At 41.8% G+C, this 27,417-nt stretch overlaps 1 protein-coding gene across 1 annotated transcript in view; it reads left to right on the plus strand.

The window, feature by feature from the left end:
• LOC130367435 (cadherin-23-like) overlaps positions 1 to 27,417 on the plus strand; it is a 146,840-nt gene that overhangs the window by 32,420 nt on the left and 87,003 nt on the right. The window contains exons 6-11 of the mRNA XM_056569854.1: positions 2,776 to 2,879; positions 6,319 to 6,464; positions 6,605 to 6,784; positions 7,517 to 7,608; positions 16,125 to 16,235; positions 26,156 to 26,265. Of these exons, the coding sequence (XP_056425829.1) occupies positions 2,776 to 2,879; positions 6,319 to 6,464; positions 6,605 to 6,784; positions 7,517 to 7,608; positions 16,125 to 16,235; positions 26,156 to 26,265 (743 nt within the window). The remainder of the gene's footprint in view (positions 1 to 2,775; positions 2,880 to 6,318; positions 6,465 to 6,604; positions 6,785 to 7,516; positions 7,609 to 16,124; positions 16,236 to 26,155; positions 26,266 to 27,417) is intronic.

The following is a 27,417-nucleotide window of genomic DNA, read 5'->3' on the forward strand; positions in this document are numbered from 1 at the left end:
CCTGTAAATGCCTATACATCTGACGAAGAGGCTTTAAAGGAAAACTGTCAGATATTTTGTTCCGCACTATCCACATGTACTGGTGGATAGTGCGGGAGACGCTGATTAAAACGAGCCCTACCTCGCCCAGATCCGCCCGGCCGTTCGCCCTCAATTGTAGTTTTATTCTATATGTATATCTTGCTGTAACTGGCATGGGCAAGGCTTCTGCAGATTAACTGGCACTGACGTCAGCGCCGCTTATGAATATTCATCCCCCCTCCCTCCAGATCTCCCTCTCTTCGCCGCTCCAAACTGAAGGGAGGGGGGATGAATATTCATAAGTGGCGCTGATGTCAGTGCCAGTTAACCTGCAGAAGCCCAGCCCGTGCCAGTTACAAGATATACAAATAGATTAAAACTACAATTGCGTGCGAACGGCCGGGCAGATCCGGGCAAGGTAGGGCTAGTTTTAATCAGCATCTCCTGCACTATCCACCAGTAGTGTGGATAGTGCAGAAGAAAATATCTGACGGTTTTCCTTTAATGCCTTGAAACATTATCTTTGGCTAATAAAGTTTGTAACGCTTCCGACCTACTGCTTCTGACTGGTGGATCACGGTGTGGACTCGGCTTCTTCAAACCTTCTTTGAATCTGTTGTCTTGGCTTTACATGTCATTTTGCACCTCCCTTTGTTCCCAATTGTTCAATACTTTTCCCCTGTGTCATTTCACATTATTACACATAACAATTTTTGAGCTTATTTGTTATTTGGGTTGTTACCAACATCTGGTGAAAATTTTATGTCAATAGCACCTGGAACTATATGTAGGGAGAAAAATGGTGACGTGTTTAATACTTATTTTGCCCACCATATATTTTCTATATAAAATATGTCTGTTTTTTGTAAGCTATCTTTTGCTAATTAATAAAAAAAAGAAAAGAAAACTGTATTTTTTCAAAAATAAGATTACAGAAAATTAGTGTGCAGTTGCCCATAGCAACAAATTAGATTCTTTCATTTTTATAACGGCCTCTGATGCATAAAGAAGCAATCTGATTGGTCGCTATGGGCAACTGCTCCACTCTTCCTCTACACAGGTGTTGATAAATCTCCCTGAATGTTTTTTGTCTTCATTTTTTATCTTAAGATGGTCAGAAAAGGCCTATTTTTTGGTGCAAAAGATGGCTGAAAAATGTGTGAACATAGACTAAATCTGCACAGACCTACAAAATAGAATGCAAAGGAAAAATATAAGCATTTTGCCCTTAGGACACAGCAGATTTCCTTTTTTTTGCGTTTTTGTTTTTTTCCTTCTCGCATTTTAAGAGACATAACTCTTTTATTTTTCCATCTACAGACCCATATGAGGGCTTATTGTGCGACCAGTTGTACTTTGTAATAACACTTTCATTTTTCGAAAAAATCTATGGTGCTACCCAAAAATATTATTTGTGATGAGAAATTGAAGAGAAAACCTTAATGTTGCAAATTTTGGGTGGTTCTGCTTTTACCGAATGCATTTTAAAGTAAAAATGGCGCGTTTTCCCTATTCTTTGAGTCATTACAGTTTAAAAGATACTCATGTGTACATACTTTACTATTATTGTACTGCTTTTAAAAATATTTCAATGTAAAAAAAAAAAAAAAAAGTATGTTTAAAATCGTCCTAATCTGACCCCTATAACTGTTTTCATTTCCATATACGGAACTGTATGAGGGTTACTTTTTTTGCACCATGATCTATTGTTTTTAGTGGTGCATATATGACTTTTCCTGGGTTTTTAATACATTTTTTCTTTAATATTATCTGAGCTAAAATGATCAATTTTGGACTTTGGTATATATCTTACATTTATGCTGTTCACCACCATAGAGGATCAAAAACATATTATCGAATGTGTACGTTTTTTTTTTTTATATTTTTTTGTTTGAAAAATGGGGTCATTTTATTTTTTATTAGGTGAGGGCTTATGACTGTTAAAAAAAAGCTAATGTTTTTTTTTTTTTCATTTTCTCACACTATCTTCAGATAACTATTGCTGTTGCATAGCATTACCCAGTGATTTCAGCAATCTGCTGAGCCTGTCTCAGTAGGCTCTAGTATAGATCAGAGCCAAGACTCATGACCCATTCATGTTTAGGGGTGTTGATCGGTTAGTAAAGCAGCAGAGTGGTTAAGTGCTCTGAACGCTATTGACCACAGCAAGGGGTTAATGAGGTAGAATGGAGGGGATAGCTGTTCTTTGTCATTAACTTGGTCGCTTGGCTGCTGAAAGCAGCTGTCACTTACAATCTAACAATCGGTGCTTCCATCATAGCTGAGCTGGTATGCCGCTCAGGATGTATATGTACATACTGATGCGTTATGTACCAGGGCATCAGGAGATACATTTATGTGCTTGAGGTGTTAGTTAAAACTCCACAAAATATTGCATGCTTAGATCAATAAAAATGATTTCTCAAAATTAGAGTGCTTGTTGTCAAGACGTGTTCAAAGATGTGATCAACAATATTGCTGTATTTCATTTTGTACCACAGCCACAGGATAAATGGGGTAATTTTATTCCAAGTCAAATAACCAGCCAGAAACATATTTATGTATTGTGTTTGTGAACACTTGGGGGGGATTTGGAAATTGTGCTCTGTAATGTTGACGGTATCTTTACATAAGTATTATCATCACTTAAATTTAACAAATATGTAATCTTTTTTCTATATGGTATTATCGTATAAGTGATATTATTCTAATATTGTTCTATTATTACTGTTCTATTATTCTTTTTTCCATAAGGAGTTTAGGCTCTTACTTTCAGCAACAGATCCAGATGGTCTTTCCTGTGATGGAGGACTTGTTATCTATATTGTAGACTTGAATGATGAGCCTCCAGAATTTGTGTAAGTTGATTTTACCTTAAAGGGGTACTCTGCCCCTAGACATCTTATCCTGGGGGTCCTGCCACAGGGAACCCCCGCGACCTGTCCTGCAACACCCCTGTCATCTTGTGCACGGAGTGAGCTTCGCTCCGTGCTTGATGACTAGCAATGCAGGGGCCAGAGGATTGTGACTTCACGGGCCGGCCCACATGACTTCACGCCCCGCACCCTTAATGCAAGTTTATGGGAAGGGGCGTGGTGGACATCACACCCCTCCCATAGACTTGCATTTAGGGGGTGGGGCGTAATGTCACCAGTTAACAGGCATGGAGGGAAGCTCGCTCCATGCACAAGATGACAGGGGTGCTGCAGGAGAGATCACAGGGGTAAGGGAATAAGATATCCAGGGGCGGAATACCCTTTTAAGAATGTAAATTGGGTAAGGGATTTGGACAAGACTGCACTAGAAAATTGTCTCTAACTTTTTCTTTAAAGACCTCTTAGTGTTGCCCTAATAAAAATGTGACATATTTTATGATGATATCCCTGTTGCCAAGTGATCTTCCTTGTGTATTTCATATCCAAAGTAATTTCTTAACTTGTATACTGTTATGTTGTAGTTGTTGATTTATGAAAATTAATCCAATTTGGATCCAAAGAGAAAATTACAAGCAATGTTCGTAAAAGGCATGGTGTTCACTCAAATCTAGTGCTGTTGCTAAAAGGGTTGCAGAAGTGGCAGCTACATGTGGGCCTTTGAGCCTGAGTTGGACCAAAAGCTTAGTATAATGCATACCCTGGTAGTTGGTGGTTCCTTTTCTTTTTTACATATTTTGTATTGGGGCCAAATACCCTTATAGTTATAGAAACTAGAAAAAGTTAGAGATAACCTTCTAGTGCAGTTAATATTCTTCAAATAAAATTTCTACTGACAGTCTGTGTGACACAAAATACTGCTACTGTGTATCTAATCAAATATAGCACATTCAGGGTGAAGAATTATTCATCAGGATAGAAAGACGTAAGGAAAACAGAACATGCATTGGTAAAAGAAGGTAAAAATAGAAAGTGAAAAGTAAACATCTTCAAAATAACAATCCCATGTCTAGATGCTGTCACATATATTAAAATATCCACAAATGGGTTAGTACAAACCAATAATATGAAATAATGCTTAAAGCGGTACTACCGTGCTGACAACTTATCCCCTATTTAAAGAATAGGGGATAAGTTGCCTGATCGTGCGGGGTCCCGCCGCTGGGGACCCTCGTGATTACGCATGCAGCACCCCGCTCTCATCAGGTCCCGGAGCGAACATCGCTCCGGGTCTGATGACTTCCAATCAAGGGGCCAGAGTATAGTGATGTCACGGCTCTGCCCCCGTGTGACGTCACGCTCAGCCCCCTCAATGTAAGTCTATGGCAGGGGGCAAGACAGCTGCCTCGCCCCACCATAGACTTGCATTGAGGGGGCGGAGCGTGACGTCACACAGGGGCGGAGCTGTGACATCAGGATCACCGGCCCCGTCATCAGACCCAGAGCGGATGTTCGCTCCGGGGCCTGATGAGAGCTGGGTGCTGCGTGCGAGATTGTGGGGGTCCCCAGCGGTGGGACCCCGCGCGATCAGGCAACTTATCCCCTATCCTTTAGATAGCAACTAAAGCAACTGTAGATAACACAACAGGACATTAATAACAGAATAACAATGACAGAATTGAAACCTTAAAACAGTAGGACAAAGACCAATGGAAAAACTGAAACTAACCTAGCTAGGAAAGCTGAGGATTATGTGCCTCATGACTTAAAGGGGTATTCCATGAAAAAAACTTTTTTTTTTAGATCAACTGGCTCCAGAAAGTTAAACAGATTTTTAAATTACTTCTATTAAAAAAATCTTAATCCTTATAATAATTATCAGCTGCTGAAGTTGAGTTGTTCTTTTCTGTCTGGCAACAGTGCTCTCTGCTGACATCTCTGCTTGTGTCGGGAACTGCACAGAGTAGAAGAGGTTTGCTATGGGGATTTGCTTCTACTCTGGGCAATTCCCGAGACAGGTGTCATCAGAGACCACTTGGACAGCAACTCAACGTCAGCAGCTCATAAGTACTGAAAGGATTAAGATTTTTTAATAGAAGTAATTTACAAATATGTTTAGCTTTCTGGAGCCAATTGATATATATGTAAAAAAATTTTTTTTCCTGGATAACCTCTTTAAGAAGCTTAAGCGCTGTTGAACTAGACATGTTGATGTCAAGATTATTATCATATACTGTTTAGCTATTGATACTCATGTGAAGCCCATCACTTGCATTGGACTACTGTCCTTCACACTTTTCTGCCCCCTCCAGCCCCTTCTCCTCCACATCCCCCCTTCAGTCATTCTCCTTAGTCATTCTCCTTCACACTTTTCTGCTCGCCCGACCCCCTTCTCTTCCACCCCCCCTTTAGTCATCCTCCTTTACACTTTTCTGCCTCCTTCCCCAGACCCCTTCTCCTCCACACACCCCTACACTCATTCTCCTTCACACTTTTCTGCTCTTAAAGTGGCACAGTCCCTTCCCTGGCTCAATGCATTTAAGGCTGGGGGACTGGTTGGAGCAAAGTCCCCATCAGGCTAGTCTGGGTGGGGGGTGGTTAGTCATCTGCCTTCACACTTTTCACGCCCTGCCCCCTTCTCATCCACACACCCCCTTCAGTCATTCTCCTTAGTCATTCTCCTTCACACTTTTCTGCTCGCCCGACCCCCTTCTCTTCCACCCCCCCTTTAGTCATCCTCCTTTACACTTTTCTGCCTCCTTCCCCAGACCCCTTCTCCTCCACACCCCCCTACACTCATTCTCCTTCACACTTTTCTGCTCTTAAAGTGGCACAGTCCCTTCCCTGGCTCACTGCATTTAAGGCTGGGGGACCGGCTAGAGCAAAGTCCCCATCAGGCTAGTCAGGGTGGGGGGTGGTTAGTGATCGGCCGAATAAATTTTATGTAAAAATAAAAAACTACACTACTACTATTTAAGCGGCGGTTGCGGCTCCACCTGATTGTATTGCATCAGGGCAGATGGACGGCCCGGCTCACAGTCGGCCAGGCCCGTCAGGCAAATGCCTGGTGTGCCCGATAGCCAGTCTGGCCCTGTATATATATATATATATATATATATATATATATATATTTGTAATTTACCCTACTATACTGTCGCAGGGGGTGGGGTTGGGGTATGGAGAGGCGCAGTTAAACAGGTGGGCCACTGCTATATGCTTGCACTGAAGGCTATATTTTCCCATCTTTCACACATTTTAGGATATGTCAAGTCAAGAAGAAAGGGAAGAAAGCACACATCTGTATATGCTGGCTTAAAATGGCCATTATGAACATGCCTTATTCCTAAAACAATGCAACTAACAGATATCAATAATACAGAGAATCTGCAAACTTATTGCTGGATTGTTTTATTTTCCCCTACAGTAAAATTGAAAATGACACAATTTATGTTCCTGAAAATACACTCATTGGATCCATATTGGAAGTTTTTGAAGCAAATGATAGAGATGCTGATAGTCAAATCAGATATGGCTTTCCAGGGACTACACCAATGTTTAGAATAAACCCAGGTATTATTTTTGGTTTAACAAAAAAAGCGGGGGCTTCTAATAAAAAAAAAAAAGGTTGAAATACTCAAATTGTATCATGTTTCATGTTCCAATTGTCCACCTTCCAACACAATTTACTGCAATGTACATTTCTATTACAGTTTCCGGTGCTCTAACTTTGCTTCAACCACTGGATTATGACAATCCTGATAACCACAAAGCATATACCTTAGTTATTTCTGCTACTGATGGTGTTCATGAAACTTTGTATAACATCCAGGTTATTATACAGAATGTGGATGAGCCACCAGAATGTGACCCTGCCTTTTCTACTGGGACAGGTAAGAACCTGGTTATTTCAGGTAAGCCCCTAAGCACACACCGGCCTTCATTTACAAAGCTAAAACACACAATTTTTTTGTCAGGTAATTCCAACTTATTTTGGCGCATAGTGTCATGTCTGTGCCAGTCTGTGCCAGGAAAATCAGAGAAACCCAACATAGCATTGTGAAAAGTCAAAAAAGGGGCATAGTCTGCAGTAAAGAGGACATGGTCAGTCCAAAAAGGGGCGTAATGTCACAACCCGGCCAATTTACTATTGAATTAACAGAAAATCCTGCTGATAAATCGCTAGAAATTTCCACCTAGAAAAGCTGGTCAAAAAAATCTGTGAATCCCCAAAGTAAATAGAGAGGAATCCTGTAAGTCTGAAACAGCATTTCACACTAGTAAAAACCCAACACTCTACATTTACTAATAGTGTTGGGTTTATACTAGTGTGGGGAAGTGCAATGTCTCTAACATCCACCAGCTCCATCATGTCGTCATGGAGGAGTGGAAGAGGACTCCAGTGGAAATCTGTGAAGCTCTGATGAATTCCATGCCTTAAGGCAATGCTGGAAAATAATTGTGGGCAAAAAATATATTGAAACTTTAGGACCAATTTGAACAGGAAAATATATAATAAAATATTTTCAAAAAATGGGATTGGTGTAATCACTTATTTGAAATACTATATATATATATATATATATATATATATATATATATAAAACTTTTTTTGTCTCTTCTAGGAATTACTTTAGCAGTTCCTGAAACATTCCCTGTATTAACAAAGCTTTACACTATTCTTGCTGAAGATCCAGATGAAGGAGATGATGTAAAAGTATGTTTTGTCTACCTAGTTTTAAATACCACTTGAAAGGGAAAATGTGGCTACACATTTTTGCTATTGTAAAGTGTAAAATCCCTGTTGCTGCTCTAGCACCAATGTATTTCACAGTGTATTTCACACTGTACCTATATGGAAACCATGCACCTTTGGTCCATGAGCTCTAGGCTGTTCAAAGTGTAGGTCCCCCTTCCACTCACAAAATGACACAAATGTGTTTCAAGCAGTTAAAGGGGTATTCCGGGATCTAAGCTTTTATCCCCTATCCCCCACGATCAGACATTGTTTCCCCAATCCTCTGGATAGGGGATAAAAGTTTAAATCCCGGAATAGCCCTTTAACTGCTTTTTACCCTTAAATGGGCACTGTCAGATACAAAAAACTTTTGATATGTTGTAAAGCATGCAAAACCAATAGGTTTTGCAATTGCTTTCATTAGAAAACTGCCCCCCCCCCCCTGCCTGTTTGGACACATACTAGTCCTGCTGTGTCCATATATCATCACCTATGTCATGGACACACTTCCTTGATTGACAGCTGTGAGCACAGGGCCCACAGCTGGAGGAAAAATCCTCCCACTGTCAGCTTGTGTCCCACTACTGTCAGTGAGGACAAGCTGGGAGTTGTACTTTTGCTAATGCTAGGGGAGATGTGAGCTGACAGCATACTGAGGGAGGGGGTGGAGACCTGCACAGTGAGACCACACCCCCTCCCTTTTGAGGGGAATTCAGACTAGTGAGCTAAATTAAAAGTGTAATAAAAAAAAAATTAAAGGTGCTAGACATAGATGTACAGGGTCAGAATTAGGTACTGAGTGATATATTTAATACTGAGTGATATATTTAAAAAAAAATGTGTTGGATCTGACGTGTACGCTTTAATAATTTTGTGTACCAAACCTATAGACTGTATCCTTTTTTTTTTTTTAAATGGAATCTTTCTATATAAAACGTGTGTATGGTAGAAACAGCTTACCCCTTTTGTTAAATTCTAAATTATGCACAGAAGCGCAAAATTAATCAATCAAGCGCAATGAGTTTCATAAATTCTGGGCAAGTATAGTAATCTCATACCTCCACTCTTTGAAAAATGAAATTGATGATTTAGAGCATCTTGCTACGTGCAGTCCAAGATGGCCTATATTTGCGTTAAAATATGGTCATTGCACAAGATTTCTGTGGGTAAATGAAATGTACGCAGTTAATACATTTGTGCGTACTAAATATGTCACTCCAAAGTAAACAGAAACCTACATATCTGCAGGAAATGCTCCACCAGAATGTACGCAAAAAAAAAACAGCTTGCACAAAATTTGTTAACACAAAACAGGGGTTAAATCTTTGATACATGCCCCCAAATGTGTGTGTGTGTGTATGTTCCAGCATTATATCCAAACGGCTAAAGATATTAACATGAAACTTGGCACACATGTTACTTACATGTCAACAACAAACATAGGATAGGTGATTTAACCCTTACTCACTCCCATTTGCGAGGGCAGGGTTTTTGTTTAAAGTCCCATACAAGTCTAGGGGAAATATATGTTACTGGATAACTTCCAAATGGCTGGCGATCTTTCGATAATACTTGCTCATATGTTACTTATTTGTCCACTTAAAATATAGGATAGTTAAATGGGCACTGTCATGAAATCTAAAAATTGATATGTTGTAGTACTTAAGTACTACAACATATCTCTAATATACTTTAATAAAAAAAGTGATTTTAAACCAGTTAAAAATTACTTTTAAATTCGGCAGTGATGTCACTACTGAATTTCGACTCATTTAAGCCTGACAATGAGTCGAAATTCAGTCACTGCGGTGCTCGCTCCCGCCTGTCAATCAGACAGGCGGGAGCGAGCACTTTGAAGGAAGTGGATGCGCGCAGGCTCCCGGGGACAATGTAAAGTATTATGCCAGGGGGGGGGGGGGGGGGGGCTGCGTGTTTGCCTATACAGTATGCCTCCAGTTTCCCCACTACAACTCCCAGCATGCCCTGACAGCCAATAGATGTCAGGGCAAGCTGGGAGTTGTAGTGGGGAAACAGCTGGAGGGACACTGAATAGGTGAACTAAGGGGGGTGGGGCGGGGGAGTGGGTTGAGCGGAACGGCAGGGCTGGGGGGGTTGCGGGCTGGTATGTGCGGCCATCACAGATCCGGTGTTCACCTATACAGGGTGCCTACAGTTGTTTCCCCACTATAACTCCCCAATAGATGTCAGGGCAAGCTGGGAGTTACAGTGCAGAAACAGCTGGAGGCACCCTGTATAGGTAAACTAGGGGCAGAAGTGTCGGCCCCAGCAGGCATCAGTGACGTGGTGCCTGCTGGGGAAGTCTGCCTGGTAGTGAGCATGTAAAAAAAAAAAATTAAAGGCAAGGAGGGGGTTAGGGATAGATGGGTAATAGACAGGGACAGAAAAAAGAGAAAAGTGACGGTGGGAGCTATCCTTTAATTTAACCCTTAACTACCCCCATTTGTGAGGGTCGGTGTTTTTGTTTAAAGTCCCATGCAAATCAATGGGAAATGTATGTTCCCACATAACTTCCGTACAGCCGGAGATATTTCAATAATACCTGGTACACATCTTACTTATATTTCAAATAAAAAGATATAATAGTTAAATTAAGCCTTACCTACAACCTTATATAAAAGATTTTTGTTTCAAGTCCCATGCATGTTTATGGGACTTCCAGTACATTACTCCACAAGCTCTGCTCTGCATCTCCTGGTGAATGTATCAATCCGGCTGGCAAGCCACACCCCATCTCACAAAGACACGCCCACATTTTAAGCCCCACCCCTTTTATTATCTACCCTTTTTGTGCATCGGTCTGGCTTGCAAATCACGCCCAGTCCCACAAAGCCACATCCCCTTCTATTTTCAGCTTACAATGTATTCATCATAAATCAGTCCCACCTGAGGACAGGATATGAGGATGGGACATAAGGACGGGATATGACATTGGGAAATGAGGTCGAGATATGAGGACGGGATATGAGGATAGGAAATAAGGAAGGTATATGAGGTTGGGATATGAAGATGGGATATGAGGACGGGAAATTAGGTCGGGATATGAGGATGGGATATGAGGATGGGATATGAGGTTGAGATAGGAAGAAGGGAAATGAGGTCGATATATGAGGATGGGATATGAAGATAGTTACATAGTTACATAGTTACATAGTTAGTACGGTCGAAAAAAGACATACGTCCATCAAGTTCAACCAGGGAATTAAGGGGTAGGGGTGTGGCGCGATATTGGGGAAGGGATGGGATTTTATATTTCTTCATAAGCATTAATGTTATTTTGTTCCAGGAATGTATCTAATCCTGTTTTAAAGCTGTTATTTTTTCCTGCTGTGACCAGTTCCTGAGGTAGACTGTTCCATAAGTTCACAGTTCTCATGGTAAAGAAGGCGTGTCGCCCCTTGAGACTAAACTTTTTCTTCTCCAGACGGAGGGAGTGCCCCCTCGTCCTTTGGGGGGTTTAACCTGGAACAGTTTTTCTCCATATTTTTTGTATGGGCCATTAATATACTTATATACGTTTATCATATCCCCCCTTAAACGTCTCTTCTCAAGACTAAACAATTGTAACTCCTTTAATCGCTCCTCATAGCTAAGATGTTCCATGCCCCATATTAGTTTAGTCGCGCGTCTCTGCACCCTTTCCAGCTCCACAGTGTCCCTTTTATGTACAGGCGACCAAAACTGAACAGCATATTCCAGGTGAGGCCGTACCAATGCTTTATAAAGGGGGAGTATTATGTCCCTGTCCCTTGAGTCCATGCCTCTTTTGATACATGACAATATCCTGCCGGCTTTGGAAGCAGTAGCCTGACATTGCATGCTATTCTGTAGTCTGTGATCTACAAGTACACCCAGATCCTTCTCTACCAGTGACTCTGCCAGTTTAATCCCCCCTAAGACATACGACGCATGCAGGTTATTAGTACCCAGATGCATAACTTTACATTTATCCACATTGAACCTCATTTGCCAAGTGGATGCCCAGACACTTAGTCTATCCAAGTCATCTTGTAACCTATACACATCCTCTATAGACTGTACCGTGCTACAAAGCTTGGTGTCATCTGCAAAGATAGAAACAGAGCTGTTAATACCATCCTCTATATCAATGATAAATAAATTAAACAACAGCGGGCCCAGTACTGAACCTTGGGGTACACCACTAATTACCGGGGACCAATCAGAGTACGAATCATTGACCACCACTCTCTGGGTACGATCCATGAGCCAGTGTTCAATCCAGTTACAAACTAAAATTTCCAAACCCAAAGACCTTAACTTACCTGTCAGACGTCTATGAGGGACAGTATCAAATGCTTTAGCAAAATCCAGAAACACTATATCCACAGCCATTCCTCTGTCAAGGCTTCTACTCACCTCTTCATAAAAGCAAATTAGATTGGTTTGACAACTTCTATCCTTAGTAAACCCCTGTAATTTGGATGCTGCTTAGTTAGCAAAAATTTAACAGCATACATCTGGCAGGATAGCAGCTCAATGCCCTGCACTTGAGATATGAGGTTGAGATATGAGGACAGCATATGAGGAGGGGATATGAAGATGGGATAGGAGGTCAGAATAGGAGGTCAGGATAGGAGGTTGGGATATAAGGTCGGGATAGGAGGTTGGGATAGGAGGACGGGATAGGAGGTCGGGATAGGAGAACGGGATATGAGGTTGAGATATGAGGACGAGATAGGAGGTCAGGATATGAGGTTGAGATATGAGGTTGGGATATGAGGACGGGATATGAGGTTGAGATATGAGGACAGGATATGGGGTTGGGATATGACAACAAGATATGAGGACGGATATGAAGTCAAAAGCTTCCTCCTTTGTTGATTTTCCTCCCCAACAAGGATTGGGAAGGAAAAACCGGCCAGTTGGCAGGTTACTCAGCTAGGTACATATAAAAATTGGATCATTGCGATGTTGTTTTGATTGTTTCTAGAAAATGTTGTGTTGAATACATAATTTTTGATTGTGATTCATACACCATGCTTGTATAGCCTTAGACTAGGTGCATACATTGTATTTTCAGGCATATTTCATTGTAAGAAAAAAAAAAAAAAATGCATCTCCAAAATTGCAGATAAATTATATCTGTATTTTTAACCTTAATGTGTAAGGGTTTCGGAAAGTGTTTGTGCACCCAACATGTAAAAGATTACACAATTTCTATCCGCATTAATGAGTAATTTTGCAATGCATTTTTTACAATAAAATATGCCTGAAATTACACTTTTTGACTATAGCCATAGGGGCAGATTTATTTATAAAGGGGCAGATGTATATATAAAAATATTCAGGGCAGACAACATAGGAATAACACAAATTTTTACATGTTGTAATACCATATAACTGTGAACAATACTCATATACCAGTATACAAGCACCAAATTATACTGCCACACCATGACCACTACCATTACAAACGCACAATGACTGGACATCTGCATGATTGTTCCAGGGGCATATGAGGATTCATAAATGTAGGTTTATGGTGTCCTCGTGCAAAGTGGTACATTGGAGAGCATGCTAATGGCAGAATTGCAAAGGCAGCAAAGTATGCAAATAAGGAAACAGTCAGTAGGGTCTTATTAGGTAGCTGGTTTAAGCTATATATGTTTCAAAGGTCCTATAACCCCTTTCTTCAGTAGTTTATTTGCAGTCACCTGCCATTAGGCAGGTATGTCCTCAGCTAGCTTCCCTTCCTCCAGTAGGCAGGTTTTTCCTCAGGTAGCATCCCTTCTCTTCTGTTAGGCAGGAATGTTCTTAGGCGGTTCCCCCAAAGTACTAAGCAGGTATGTCCTCAAGTAACTCCCCCTGGAGAACTGAGCCCTGGGCAGTAGCCCATTTTTATCACATTATAATCCACTCTGGCTTTTGGTCATACTCAAAGTCAATAATTTAATGCTTCAAAAGAAAAAAAAAGTGCAGGGCATTGAGCTGCTATCCTGCCAGATGTATGCTGTTAAATTTTTGCTAACTAAGCAGCATCCAAATTACAGGGGTGGACTGACCAGCCGGTCCAATCAGACGTCATCCAAGGACCCAGACAGATAAAGGGCCCGCCGCCACCGCAACTACTGGGGATTTAGGACACTTGTCCCGGATCCCCAGACAGACTAGTGCTGCTTTCAGCTGTTTGCACGGCTCACACACACACAGCTGAAAAGACTCCTCTCTTTGTGAGCCCCATCTGACTTTTACTTCTTCATGATTCTGTATATAATCACTCATATGGTATACAGATCCTGTGTACAGCTGGTATCTATCTCTACATGGGCACTGTATGGGGGAATACTGGTCTGTGTATAGTGGTTTATTCAATACAGTATGGAGGTATTATCCAGTTATTGTGTTGTGGTATATATTTCCTCCTTATACTTGTATTATTGGTCATGGAAACTTATCTTACCAACATTAACGTGCATATATATATATATATATATATATAATTTTTTTTATTTTGTGTGTAGGGGTGGGGCATAAGGATAGATTTGGATGGGATAGGGGCATGGTAGAGGTGTGGCCAGGTCTTGCAGGGGGCCCTTGTTTTATTTGGTACGGGGGCCCTGAGTTTTGTCAGTCCACCCCTGCCCAAATATTTACAAGTAGTCAGAAAAGAAAGCCTCTTGGTGTAGTTTAAGCATTGATACTTGTGTTAAGATAAAGGTCGAAATATTCATATTTCCTTTTTATTTTTTAAACTAATGTCATAGAAAAGAAGCAGCTGAGGGAAAACAGACTGGTAGCGGAAATTGTATTCTCCTGCTATAATTTTTAAAAAAAAGCGGAAGTGCATTTTGCTCAAATTAGGCAAAACCATGCCACATTTTGGTGCATCCAAAACATATTTATTATGTGATTAAGACCAGTCTTCATGCCTCAATTATCAAGTACGCATCTGTCCTACCTGGTAGGGCAAGGCTTTATTATGAAAGGGGGCATGGCTAAAACAGACAGAAACCAATTGACCAGGGGTAACCCCCTGATCACAAAAACCCTTATTAAATTCCCACCCCTTAAAACTTTACTTTTATTGTGTTAATAATAAATGAGATTGGTGTGAGCTAGGATCTGTTTAAAAACACAGTCCTATAGTGTGAATGTTCCAATATATGTATATCATCACAGACACCTCTGTTCAAGTCACATGAGTCAGCAATCACCAGTGGCCTGCAGATGCCCTGGCTGATTGCAATGATAACACACAATTAGGACTGCTTATTAAAACCTAAGACTGCCCCCTCTACATGTTTTGTTACTTCCGTAACGTCCTCAGGAGGAAACGGTTATCCAGCTACCTGCTTCACTAAAATTGTGCCAACATTTAGATAAAGACTTTTAAAGTCAACATTAACTTTGTATAAAATGTACACAAATCTAACAGGACCAGTATCTTTATTTATGATGCAATAATAGTAATTACATGCTGCTTGCAAATATGTAAGTTTGAAAACAGAAACAGATGTTGTGGTCACCAAATAATAACTGGATTAAAGGGGTATTCTGGGCAAAAACATCTTATCCCCTATTCAAAGGATAGGGGATAAGATGTCTGATCCTGGGGGACCGCTGCTGGGACCCCCCGCAATCTCCCTATGCAAAGCTGCGTCTCTAGTTTCGGACGTAATGCCACGTCCCCTCCATTATGTCTTTGGGGGGGGGGGCTTGATGTTCCTGAAACATGGAGGTTTCAAAAAATAGAGACGCAGCCCCGCATAGAATGCGGGTGCTGCAGGGAGATCGCGGGGGGGGGGAGGGTCCCAGCAGCAGACCCCCCGCGATCAGACATCTAATCCCCTATCCTTTGGATATCCCCTAAGATGTTTTTGCCTGAAATACCCCTTTAATCAGGCAGTGAAATATTCTCTGTGCCATATTGGCCTCTTGACCCAAATGTACTTCTCTCCAATTTACTTCTCCTCTTTCTGACACTGTGTAGAAACTAGCCAATTTTTTGTCTTGTTGAATGCAATCCTGATATTTGTACCCTTGTCTGTGGGCTACCTAACTTTAGCCACCTCATTGACTGACCCTTAAAGCAAAATGACATAAATGTACAAATGTATCCACCTTTATTTTTCTTTGAATTCAGTTAAGGATTCCAAATTCGTATTAAACAAATTCAATGTGTTTTTGTGACATGCTAGCAAAACATTCAGCAGACTGCTATATTCCTTACGACCTCTGAGTTGCCATGCAAAGATACATAAAGCATATACATCTTTTGATAGATGTATCTGCCAAATCCATATGCAATATCATGTTTGCTTTCTAAGCAAGTCATCTCATAGCATACATTTAACTGGGTGTTACTGTATATCAAATAACCCAGAGCAAAAAATAATAATAATCTTAGAAATGGTTTGAAAATTAAATTATATTTTAAAATATCTTCTTTAATCATCTTAACATATATAAAATAATTTCTGTCACATATGATTTCCTCTTTGTATTCATTTCTTTAGTTTGAAGTCACTCATTCTTCTCCTGAATCTGAAACCTATTTTATGTTGAATTCTGATACTGGCATTATTTCCACAACGGATGAACGTTTGGACTATGAATCAGACCCAAAGGTATGGTATAGTGCTTCAATGTAACTACATTGGTTCTCAATATTAACACCTTTAAATCTGTTTAAGGCTAAAGTTTTCATTAGTTTTTTTTTTTTCTGGCTATTTTTGGAATTCTGCCACTGCAGTTTTTGAGCCAAAGTCATAAGTGGATCCATAAGGGAGAAGTGTAAGTCCTTCCTTTATATGTTCTATTCCTTTCTAATACATTTCTGGCTTTGGCTCAAAAACTGCAGTGGCAGTTTTCCCAAAACTGGCAGAAAAAAAAAAAAAAAAACAAGTGGACACTTAGCCTAACACTTTTATAAATGTTCATAGCCAGGTTATGACTAATAGATGAGTGCTAAAACGAACTTTCATAGTTTCGTTTGGTCATTCTCTAATATCCAGGGCAACATTTTTTATCCAAACTGCCCATCCCTACAGACCAGCCTTCTCCACCTTATTCTTGGTCATGTCATCTGAATGTCTTTTTGTTTGATTATTTATTTATTTTTTGGTGAAAACTCTTAGTTTGTTGTGTTTAAGCATGCAAATAAACAATATAGGGCATTACAATTTTCACTTGTAGGCAACACTTCTAGGTGGGTTAGAAATGTTTTGGCCCATCCTAGTGAGATAGATAGACTGAATGCTATTTCTTTTTTACAACATATAAATTATGTTTTATTAACTAAGTTTTCCATCAATGTCTGTAGAGATGAGCGGATTTTGGAAAAATTTGATTCGGACGATACACTGAATTTCCCGAATAAATTTGGTTTGATCCAAATGTATTTGCGGCACATCACTATTAAAAATGGCTATTTCTGGGCTACAGAGAGCATCAATAGGGGTGTAGAACACTTTGCCTTGTTGTAAAACGCATAGGGAGTGTGCTGTGTTAGTGAAATAATATTGTTATTTAGTATGACATGCAGATTACAGACGTCACTATCAGAATCACTGCCACACAGCGGCACAATGACAGAGCCCGGTAATTGGAATAGGCAAACTTTAAATCCTTTTTTGAGGACCCATTGGAGGGCAAGTCTGGTTCAAGCAGCCACGGTAATTCCAGCTCCAATAGTGTATAATTGCTGCAGTATATAAGTTGCTGAAGTGAAAAAGCTCATACTAGTATCTTAAAATCGAGCTGGTGGTCCGCTGCGAGGCCAGCTACCGCCTGTCCCAGCCCCTGCCTCTCAGCACACCCGCATGCTCTGAGTGTCCACTTGAAAAGGGAGTGACTGCAGTACCAGCAACATGGACAGGAGCACATTCAGCTTTGGCGCTGTTGGATAAGTGGGTGCATAAAGCTACAAGTGGCTGCAGTGAAAAAGCTCATACTTGTATCTTAAAATCGAACTGGTGGTCCTCCGCGAGGCAAGCTACCACCTGTTCCAGCCCCTGCCCCTCTTTTTTATTTAATCAGTTATGGTTCATTGTTATCACGCCAACCTAATTCCACAGGTAATATATGACGACGACCATAGGGCCTCACAATTGAAAAGATAGATTTTTTTTAATTTAAATCTAAAATTTTGATTAGATTCACAAGTTTAATGCCCCGGTTTCCGTTTACTTTGAACTAATACTGTATGACCACAAAACCCAATATAAAAAGGAGTCACATGGCAGCACAATGACAGAGCCTAGAGATGGTAGCAGCCTGAAGAGACCATAGGGCCTCACAATTGAAAAGACTAAATATATTTTGTAAAATTGAATTTGAAAATTTTATATAGATTACATTTTAAAAGTTGAATTTAATGTGCCAACAGCATGAGGAGATCATGTGGTGGCACAAAGACACAGCCTGGAGGTGGTAGCAACATGAGGAGACAATAATGTGGCAGAATGACTCAGCCTGGATGTGGCAATAGCCTGACAAGCCCATAGGGCCTCACAATTGAAAAGATTAAATATATTTTGTAAAATTTAAATTGAAGATTTTACATACATAAAAATTTTCAAAGTTTAATTTAATGTGCCAACAGCATGAGGAAACCATATGGTGGCACAATTACATATCCTGGAGGTGGCAGCAGCATGAGGAGACCATAATCTGGCAGAATGACCCAGCCTGGAGGTGGCAACAGCCTGACGTGACCATAGGGCCTCACAATTGGTGTGCACAAGTTAGTATTGAGGAGTCACATGGTGGCACAATGACAGAGCCTAGAGATGGCAGCAGCCTGAAGAGACCATAGGGCCTCACAATTGAAAAGACTAAATATATTTTGTAAAATTTAGTTTGAAGATTTTATATAGATTACATTTTAAAAGTTTAATTTAATGTGCCAACAGCATGAGGAGACCATATGATGGCACAATGACACAGCCTGGAGGTGGTAGCAACATGAGGAGACAATAATGTGGCAGAATGACCCAGCCTGGAGGTGGCAACAGCCTCACGTGACCATAGGGCCTCACAATTGGTGTGCATAAGTTAGTATTGAGGAGTCACATGGTGGCACAATGACACAGCCTGGAATTGGCGGCAGCAAGAGGAGACCATATAATGACAGAATGCCCCAGCCTGGAAGTGGCAACAGCCTGACAAGACAATGGGGCCTCACAACTGAAAAGATTAAAGATATTTTGTAAAATATTAAGAGGTTATCCACCATAAGGTGATTTTAGTACGTACCTGGCAGACAGTAATAGACATGCTTAGGAAGGATCTGTGCTGGTCTTGGGGCTAAATGGCTGTGTTGTGAGATTACCATAACACTGTGGCTAGCTTTTTGTAAACTGGTACTTCCTGTTTGAGTTTTCTTCTTTTGCCTACAAATCCTATAATTCCATTTTCCTCCCTCCCACACATCAGCCACCCCATCCATTGAAAAATAAATGAGCTGCATCCATTCAAAAGACCTGTGGTTTTCAATCAGGGTGCCTACAGCTGTTGCATTAGTTGCAGATTGATCTCTCTCCCGTCAAGCCATCCCTCCACCCATTGAAGCAGACAGGCTCCTTGTCATCAGCTGACTAGGGAGGTCAGGTCTCAGCCGCATTGCAACCTGGGAAAAATTGGAGACAACAGTAATTTTGTATGCTGTTAGAAATATTGGGGTGAAAATCACATAAGAATTGTGAGAAAACTGTCACACACAGGTACAGACACTATATTATGAACTACACTAATTTTACAGCCCCTGTAGCATAGTGAAATAAAAAAAAAATCCTGGAATACGCCATTAAATTGAAGATTTCAAATAGATGAGCCTAAAAAAGTTAAATTTAATGTTCCAGCAGCATGAGGAGACCACATGGCGGCACAATGACACAGCCTGGAGGAGGCAGCAGCATGTGGAGACTATAATGTGGCAGAATGACCCAGCCTGGAGATGACAACAGCCTGACAAGCCCATAGGGCCTTACAATTGAAAAGATTAAAGATATTTTGTAAAAATGTAATTGAAGATTTCAAACAGATTAACATAAAGCATGAGGAGACCACATGGCCATCTCGTCACCCTGCAGCTCCACAGTCTGCTCCTCCTCTCCTGTCAGATGACTATAAAAACCACCCATTTTGCAAAACTTTGCCTTTGCTCCACTGACCCCCTCCCCCTCCTCCTCCACTTGAGCCCCCACATGGTTCATGTGGCTGTGAGATGTAGGCGCCATGTCTCCAGTGCCCTGACAGCCATCGTTTCCAAAACATGTTGTTGGATATGAAACAGTGGAATGACGTTGTTCATCCCGTAATCCTGTTGACTGACTAATAATGTGGCTTCCTCAAAGGGCCTGAGCAAACGGCAGGCGTCATGTATGAGCTGCAATTGTTGACATTGAAGTTACAAAGGGAAGTCCCCCTATCCGCTTGGATCATCAAGAAATGTGTGATGGCTTTCCTCTGTTCGTATAGTCGGTCCAACATATGGAGGGTGGAATTCCAATGTGTGGAAACGTCGCAAATCAGATTATGTTCGGGGCTGATGCTGCAGCTCAAGGAGGGTGTGCTCTGTGGTGTACGAGTGGCTGAAGTGCATGCAAAGTTTTCTTCCCATTGAGATGTCTTGCAAATAGGGGGAACACTTCAGGAATCACTTGACAACCAGATTAAACATGTGTGCCATGCAGGGCGCATGGCTCAGGATTCCTTGATGCAGCGCAGACAAGATGTTGCTGTTTTCAGTCAACATGGTTCCCATTTCCAGTTTTCGTGGAGTAAGCCATGGTTTGATTTCTTGATGAATGACTTTTAGTAGTTCCTCCCCTGTGTGACCCCGTACGCCAAGGCAAACCATGTGAAGAACAGCGTTACACCGCCATGCCCTGCACACATGGTATACTGGAGGGGCACTGAGACTTGTCTGTGCAGTGGAGGCTGAGGACTCGGTGGAGGATGAGGAAGCGGAGTCGCACACTGTCACAGGACCAACAGTCTAAGAGCATGGAAGTGGAAGTGGCATGACCTGTCCAAGTTGCTATTGTGGCTGTGCAGGAACCACATTCACCCAGTGGGCTATAAAGGACATGTATTGTCCCTGACTGTAGTTACAGCTCCACACATTGGTGCTGCCGTGCACTTTGGTAAACTTCGGTAGAGTGGTGTGGTGGGTATTAATACCAGTACCCGGTGACGAAGGGTGGTGAAAGAAGGAGAACTTGGCATCAGATGTGTGGCATCAGGGGGTGGCAGGATATGAATAGTAGCTAAGGCAGGAAGGCAGAAGAAAAAGGTCCCTTGTCAAAGTGTTGGTGTGCAGTGTTGGTATGCACAAGTTAGTATTGAGGATATGCATTATGTAAAACTTAACTTTTAATATTATTCTTAGGATAAAATATATGGACCCAAATTTTTGGGGAAATCTAACAAAAGGAAAGGTGTGCAAAAAACACCATGTGCCACCTACACCACCAAGTATTGATGTGATGCAAAGACCTCTAAAAGGTGTAAGGGAACAACGTATGGTCCATTGTAACAATGCCAAAGAGTAGCAACAGAATGTCAGACTCTGAGTTCCTGTGGACAACAGGATCACATCATCATCTAGCAGATCCCTCCTACAAGCTCCCAGACCCCTCCCTATACATCTTAGCTATGTCTGCTACCCCCATGGGATCAGGATAAATTGTAGTTATACATCTTCCTTGAGGCTGTTTTCACACAGTGCTTTTTGTCTGTTTTTGCTGTGTTTTTCTCCAAATCTTGGCAAAAAAAATGGAGATTGTACTGCAGTTGAGCAAAATATGTTAAAAACGTAATTTTTCACAACAATTTTTGAAAATTGCTGCAAAACCAGCTAAAATGCAGCAAAAAGGTGTGAACATTCAGTATCATATGAACACAGCCTAAAGACATCAAATCTTCATAAATCTCCTCAGTTATGAATATAGGTCAAATCAATTTCTACTCATGATAGTATCTCTCAAAAAAATGCAAATTGAGTAAGAAAATGCATGAAAACTGCACAGTGTGCATTTACACCAACCAACTTGTGAATCTGGGTTCACCTGGGTAATCTCCAGCACTAGGGGGGAGATTTATCAAAGCCTGTCTAGAAGAAAAGTTGCTGAGTTACCCATAGCAACCAATAAGATCACTTCTTTCATATTTCAGAGGCCTTTTCAAAAATGAAAGACGCAATCTGATTGGTTGCTATGAGCAACTCAGCAACTTTTCCTCTGGACAGGTTTTGATAAATCTCCCCCCCAGGAGCCTGATGAGGTCACCGACTGCAGTAATCGATTGCCAAAGCAAGTGGATTCATAGAAATGTGGTCTGCATTACAAACCCCCACATAATTATGCATTTATAAACCGAAATGAAGCCTATCCCATGTATGCCACATTAGCCAAAAGAAGTGTCAAAAAACATATGCAGGAAATTCCATGTTATTCTCTAATATTAGCCTAATATTAATTTCCCAAAATACTTCTTTAACCCCTTCACGACGAGTGACGTACATGTACTTGGCGCGCGGCGACGTACATGTACGTCGCGGGGTTCCGGGGGCGCCGCGTCGCCGGCAGCGGTGATCGGACCGGGATGACTGCTGTTATCTAACAGCAGGCATCCCGGCACATCGCCGAGGGGGGTACTGAGACCCCCCCATGACCGCGATGCGCGCAAATCGCAGGTCAATTCAGACCTGCGATCTGCGCGATTCCGGGTCATACGGGTCACTGGTGACCCGGTGACCCGGAAAATAAGAGGGATCGTAGGTGTCCGAGACACCTTCGATCCCCCTAAAGGGATAGGAGTTTGGTGGCAGGGTTGCCACCCCTCCTATCCCTGCTATTGGTCGGCCGAGCGACCGACCGATAGCAGACCGGGGGAGGGGGGGGTTAAAGTTCGGTTCCCCCGCTTTGCCCACCTATCGGTGTCCGGGCAAAACGGGGGAACCGTCCAGGGAGGGTCGGCGCAAAAGGTCCCTAACCTGGATCCCGGATCGCGATCCTCCATGCGGGGATCCCCCACGTGCGGCGGCGGCTTCCGGGTCCTGCTAGGTGAGTTGTTGCCTAGCAACATCCGGAGGGCCACAGTTTACAGTGGTCTCTAAACCGTGGCCCTCCAGATGTTGCAAAACTACAACTCCCAGCATGCCCAGACAGCTGCTTGCTGTGTGGGCATGCTGGGACTTGTAGTTTTGCAATATTTAGAGGGGTTCAGGTTGTAGATCACTAAGTGGTCTCAAACTGTAGCCCTCCAGATGTTGCAAAACTACAACTCTCAGCATGCACAGACAGCAGTTTGTTGTCTGGGCATGCTGAGAGTTGTAGTTTTGCAACATCTGGAGGGCCACAGTTTTGAGACCACTGGACAGTGATTTACAACTTGAACCCCTCTAAATCTTGCAAAACTACAACTCCCAGCATTCAGGAACAGCATAAGGCTGTCTTGGCATGCTGGGAGTTGTACTTGCATGCCTCCAGCCATTGCATAACTACATCTCCCAGCATGCCCTTCCGCAATCAGTACATGCTGGGAGTTGCAGTTTTGCAACAGCTGGAGGCACACTGGTTGGAAAATACTGAGTTAGGTCATAGAACCTAACTCAAGGTTTTCCAGCCAGTGTGCCTTCAGCTGTTGCAAAACTACAACTCCCAGCATGCATGGTCTGTCAGTGCATGCTGGGAGTTGTAGTTTTGACCCCCCTCCCGTGTGAATGTACAGGCTAAATTCACACTGGCGGCAGATTACAGTGAGTTCCCCGCTGCAAATTTTCCGCCGCAGCTCAAACTCCTAGCGGGAGACTCAGTGTAATCTGCCGCCAGTGTGAATGTAACCTAAAAACACTACACTACACTAACATAAAATAAAGAGTAAAACACTACATATACACACGTACACTGCCCCACCCCCCTTCTCCAATAAAAATGAAAAACGTATTGTATGGCACTGTTTCTAAGATGGAGCCTCCAGCTGTTGCAAAACAAAAACTCCCAGCATTTCTGGACAGCAATTGACTGTCCAAGCATCCTGGGAGTTTTACAACAGCTGGAGGCACCCTGTTCGGGAATCACTGGCATAGAATACCCCTATGTCCACCCCTATGCAAGTCCCTAATTCAGGCCTCAAATGCGCATGGCGCTCTCACTTTGGAGCCCTGTCGTATTTCAAGGCAACAGAATAGGGTCACATATGGGGTATCGCCGTACTCGGAAGAAATTGCCTAACAAATTTTGGGGGGCTTTTTCTCCTTTTACCCCTTATGAAAAGGAACAGTTGGGGTCTACACCAGCATGTTAATGTAAAAAAATTAAAATTTTTACACTAACATGCTGGTGTTGCCCTATACTTTTCATTTTCACAAGAGGTAAAAGGGAAAAACGCCCCCCAAAATTTGTAACACAATTTCTCCCGAGTACGGAGATACCCCATATGTGGGCGCAAAGTGCTCTGGGGGCGCACAACAAGGCCCAGAAGGGAGAGTGCGCCATGTACATTTGAGGTGATTTGCACAGAGGTGGCTTATTGTTACAGCGGTTCTGACAAACGCAAAAAAAAAAACACACCCACATGTGACTCCATTTTGAAAACTACACCCCTAACGGATTGTAATAAGGGGTGCAGTGAGAATTTACACCCCACAGGTGTCTGACGGATCTTTGGAACAGTGGTCCGTGAAAATGAAAAATTTTGCACAGCCCACTGTTCCAAAGATCTGTCAGACACCAGTGGGGGGTAAATGCTCACTGTACCCCTCATTACATTCTGTGAGGGGTCTAGTTTCCAAAATGGTATGCCATGTGGGGGTTATTTTGCTGTTCTGGCACCATAGGGGCTTCCTAAATGCGACATGCCCCCCGAGCAAAATTTGCTCTCAAAAAGCCAAATATGACGCCTTCCCTTCTGAGCATTGTAGTTCGTCCGCAGTGCACTTCCAGTCCACTTATGGGGTACCTCCATACTCAGAAGAGATGGGGGTTACAAATTTTGGGGGGTCTTTTCTGGTATTAACCATTTAAAAAATGTGAAATTTGGGGGAAAACCAACATTTTAGTGATTTTTTTTTTTTTTTTTTTTTACATATGCAAAAGTCGTGAAACACCTGTGGGGTATTAAGGCTCACTTTATTCCTTGTTATGTTCCTCAAGGGGTCTAGTTTCCAAAATGGTATGCCATGTGTTTTTTTTTTTTTTTTGCTGTTCTGGCACCATAGGGGCTTCCTAAAGGTGACATGCCCCCCAAAAACCATTTCAGAAAAAGGTACTCTCTAAAATCCCCTTGTCGCTCCTTCGCTTCTGAGCCCTCTACTGCGCCCGCCGAACACTTTACATAGACATATGAGGTATGTGCTTACTCGAGAGAAATTGGGCTACAAATATAAGTATACATTTTCTCCTTTTACCCCTTGTAAAAATTCAAAAATTGGGTCTACAAGAACATGCGAGTGTAAAAAATGAAGATTTTGAATTTTCTCCTTCACTTTGCTGCTTTTCCTGTGAAACACCTAAAGGGTTAAAACATTTACTGAAAGTCATTTTGAATACTTTGGGGGGTGCAGTTTTTATAATGGGGTCATTTATGGGGTATTTCTCATATGAAGACCCTTCAAATCCACTTCAAACCTGAACTGGTCCCTGAAAAATTGCGAGTTTGAAAATTTTGTGAAAAATTGGAAAATTGCTGCTGAACTTTGAAGCCCTCTGGTGTCTTCCAAATGTAAAAACTCGTCAATTTTATGATGCAAACATAAAGTAGACATATTTTATATGTGAATCCAAAAAAAAAAAATTTGGAATATCCATTTTCCTTACAAGCAGAGAGCTTCAAAGTTAGAAAAATGCAAAATTTTTAATTTTTTCATCAAATTTGGGGATTTTTCACCAAGAAAGGATGCAAGTTACCACAAAAATTTACCACTATGTTAAAGTAGAATAGGTCAAGAAAAAACTATCTCAGAATCAGAATAACTAAAGCATTCCAGAGTTATTAATGTTTAAAGTGACAGTGGTCAGATTTGCAAAAAAGGGCTTCGTCCTAGAGGTGAAAATGGGCTCCGTCCTTAAGGGGTTAAAGGGGTACTCCACTGCCCAGCGTTCGGAACATTTAGCTCCGAACGTTGTGTGTGCTCTGCAGGGGTCGGCCATGCCCCCTCATGACATCACACCATGCCCCCTCAAGTCTATGGGAGGGGCATGGTGGTCATCACGCCCCCTCCCATAGACTTGCATTGAGGGGCATGGCCTTACATCCTGAGGGGACGTGGCCAACTCCCGCAGCGCACACACAGCGTTCGGAACTAAATGTTCCAAATACTGGCTATTGGAATACCCCTTTAATCAGACATGAAAAAAGGTATGGTTCCTTCAGTTGCATTTAGAGGAGAATGACATGTACTTGAGGCCTATTGACATCTGTGATGTTTTATTACATCTGGTATTCTTGTATCTATCTGGATTGAAAGAGAAATCAGCATTTTTGTAATCATTTATTACTCATTAATAAATATATATATATTTTTTTTTTTTGCCAATTCTAGAAATTTTTAATCTCTATCAAGGTGAGAAATGTAAAGCCAAATCCGATGTCTTGCACAGGCTTAATAACAATCACTCTCCAAAATGAAAATGACGAAGAGCCTGTTTATCAGTAAGTACAATTATTGTAAAAACAGTAAACTAATATAATCACATTACCATATTGCCCAGACATGCATGCACAAAGGTAAGGCCCGCCAAGATTGCAGCGACACTACATCTCACTAGTACAGTGCCCGTCCCTGCAATCTCTGGTGCACTCTCTTGCTCAAATATGGCCACATGTGCAGTATTCCTGTCTTTTACAGTACTATACAGTATAAATTACTGTAGAAAATTATGTTGGCACAGGTTTCTTCATTGACTTGGCAGTCTGCATATGCATAGCTCATCTGTCAGGATGCTGAAGTGTAAACGCTGAAGGTCCAGTGTGGGAGTTTCAGTTGTACTGTCTGTATACTGTACTGTAAAGTACATAGATCACTAGCTGCAAGTACACATATTGTGCTTCAAGTACAGTACAGTACTGTATAGTACGCCAGAGCTTTATTACTCTAATGGCTGTTGGCTTGCCATTTTGGCATTTAACCTGCTATGTACATGTACTTTACCTGTTTACTTGAACCATGCATATTGCAGATTTCTGCATGGTGACGGAATTAGAGAATTCTGTCTACATGTTACTAAACTGGTTAATTTCTGCTGACATCTTTATTTCCTACAAAGGTAGGCAATAAAATAGGGACTGTACCATTTAAGGCAGTGGTTCCCAAACTAGGTACAAGTATCCCCCAGGAGTATTGAGCAGTTTTTCTGGGGGCACGCAAAAAAAAGACTGTGGCCCTGATCTTGGAAGAGGGTCACTGTAAGAGAAATTACCAGTGGCTGTTGGCATTTGCTGATGTTACCTGAGGAAAGGAGCATAAGGACGGCTTTAGCTCCATAAAGCTCTATGGGAGAGCCGTTTGGCAATCTTTGGCTCTCCCATAGAGCTATTTAGAGGAGTGGGTGGTTGCCCCCGCTTCAGGCAATTTGTGAGGCGCCGCTGGGGGTCCAAACAGGAGATTGTGGGTGGCCCCAGCGCCTGGACCCCCCATGATCTAAAACTTATTCACGTATCCCCTTTGGATGGGGGATACGTTTTTTTCCATGATACTCCCAAGCCTGAATCTAGCCTCAGTAAACTCATGCTTAATTTATTATTATAAAGCCTGCAAGTTGGATTGAGTTACAGTAAGCTAATGCATTATATTTAAATATTACC

Source organism: Hyla sarda, chromosome 4, assembly GCF_029499605.1.
Source record: "Hyla sarda isolate aHylSar1 chromosome 4, aHylSar1.hap1, whole genome shotgun sequence".
Taxonomy (NCBI): Eukaryota; Metazoa; Chordata; class Amphibia; order Anura; family Hylidae; genus Hyla; species Hyla sarda.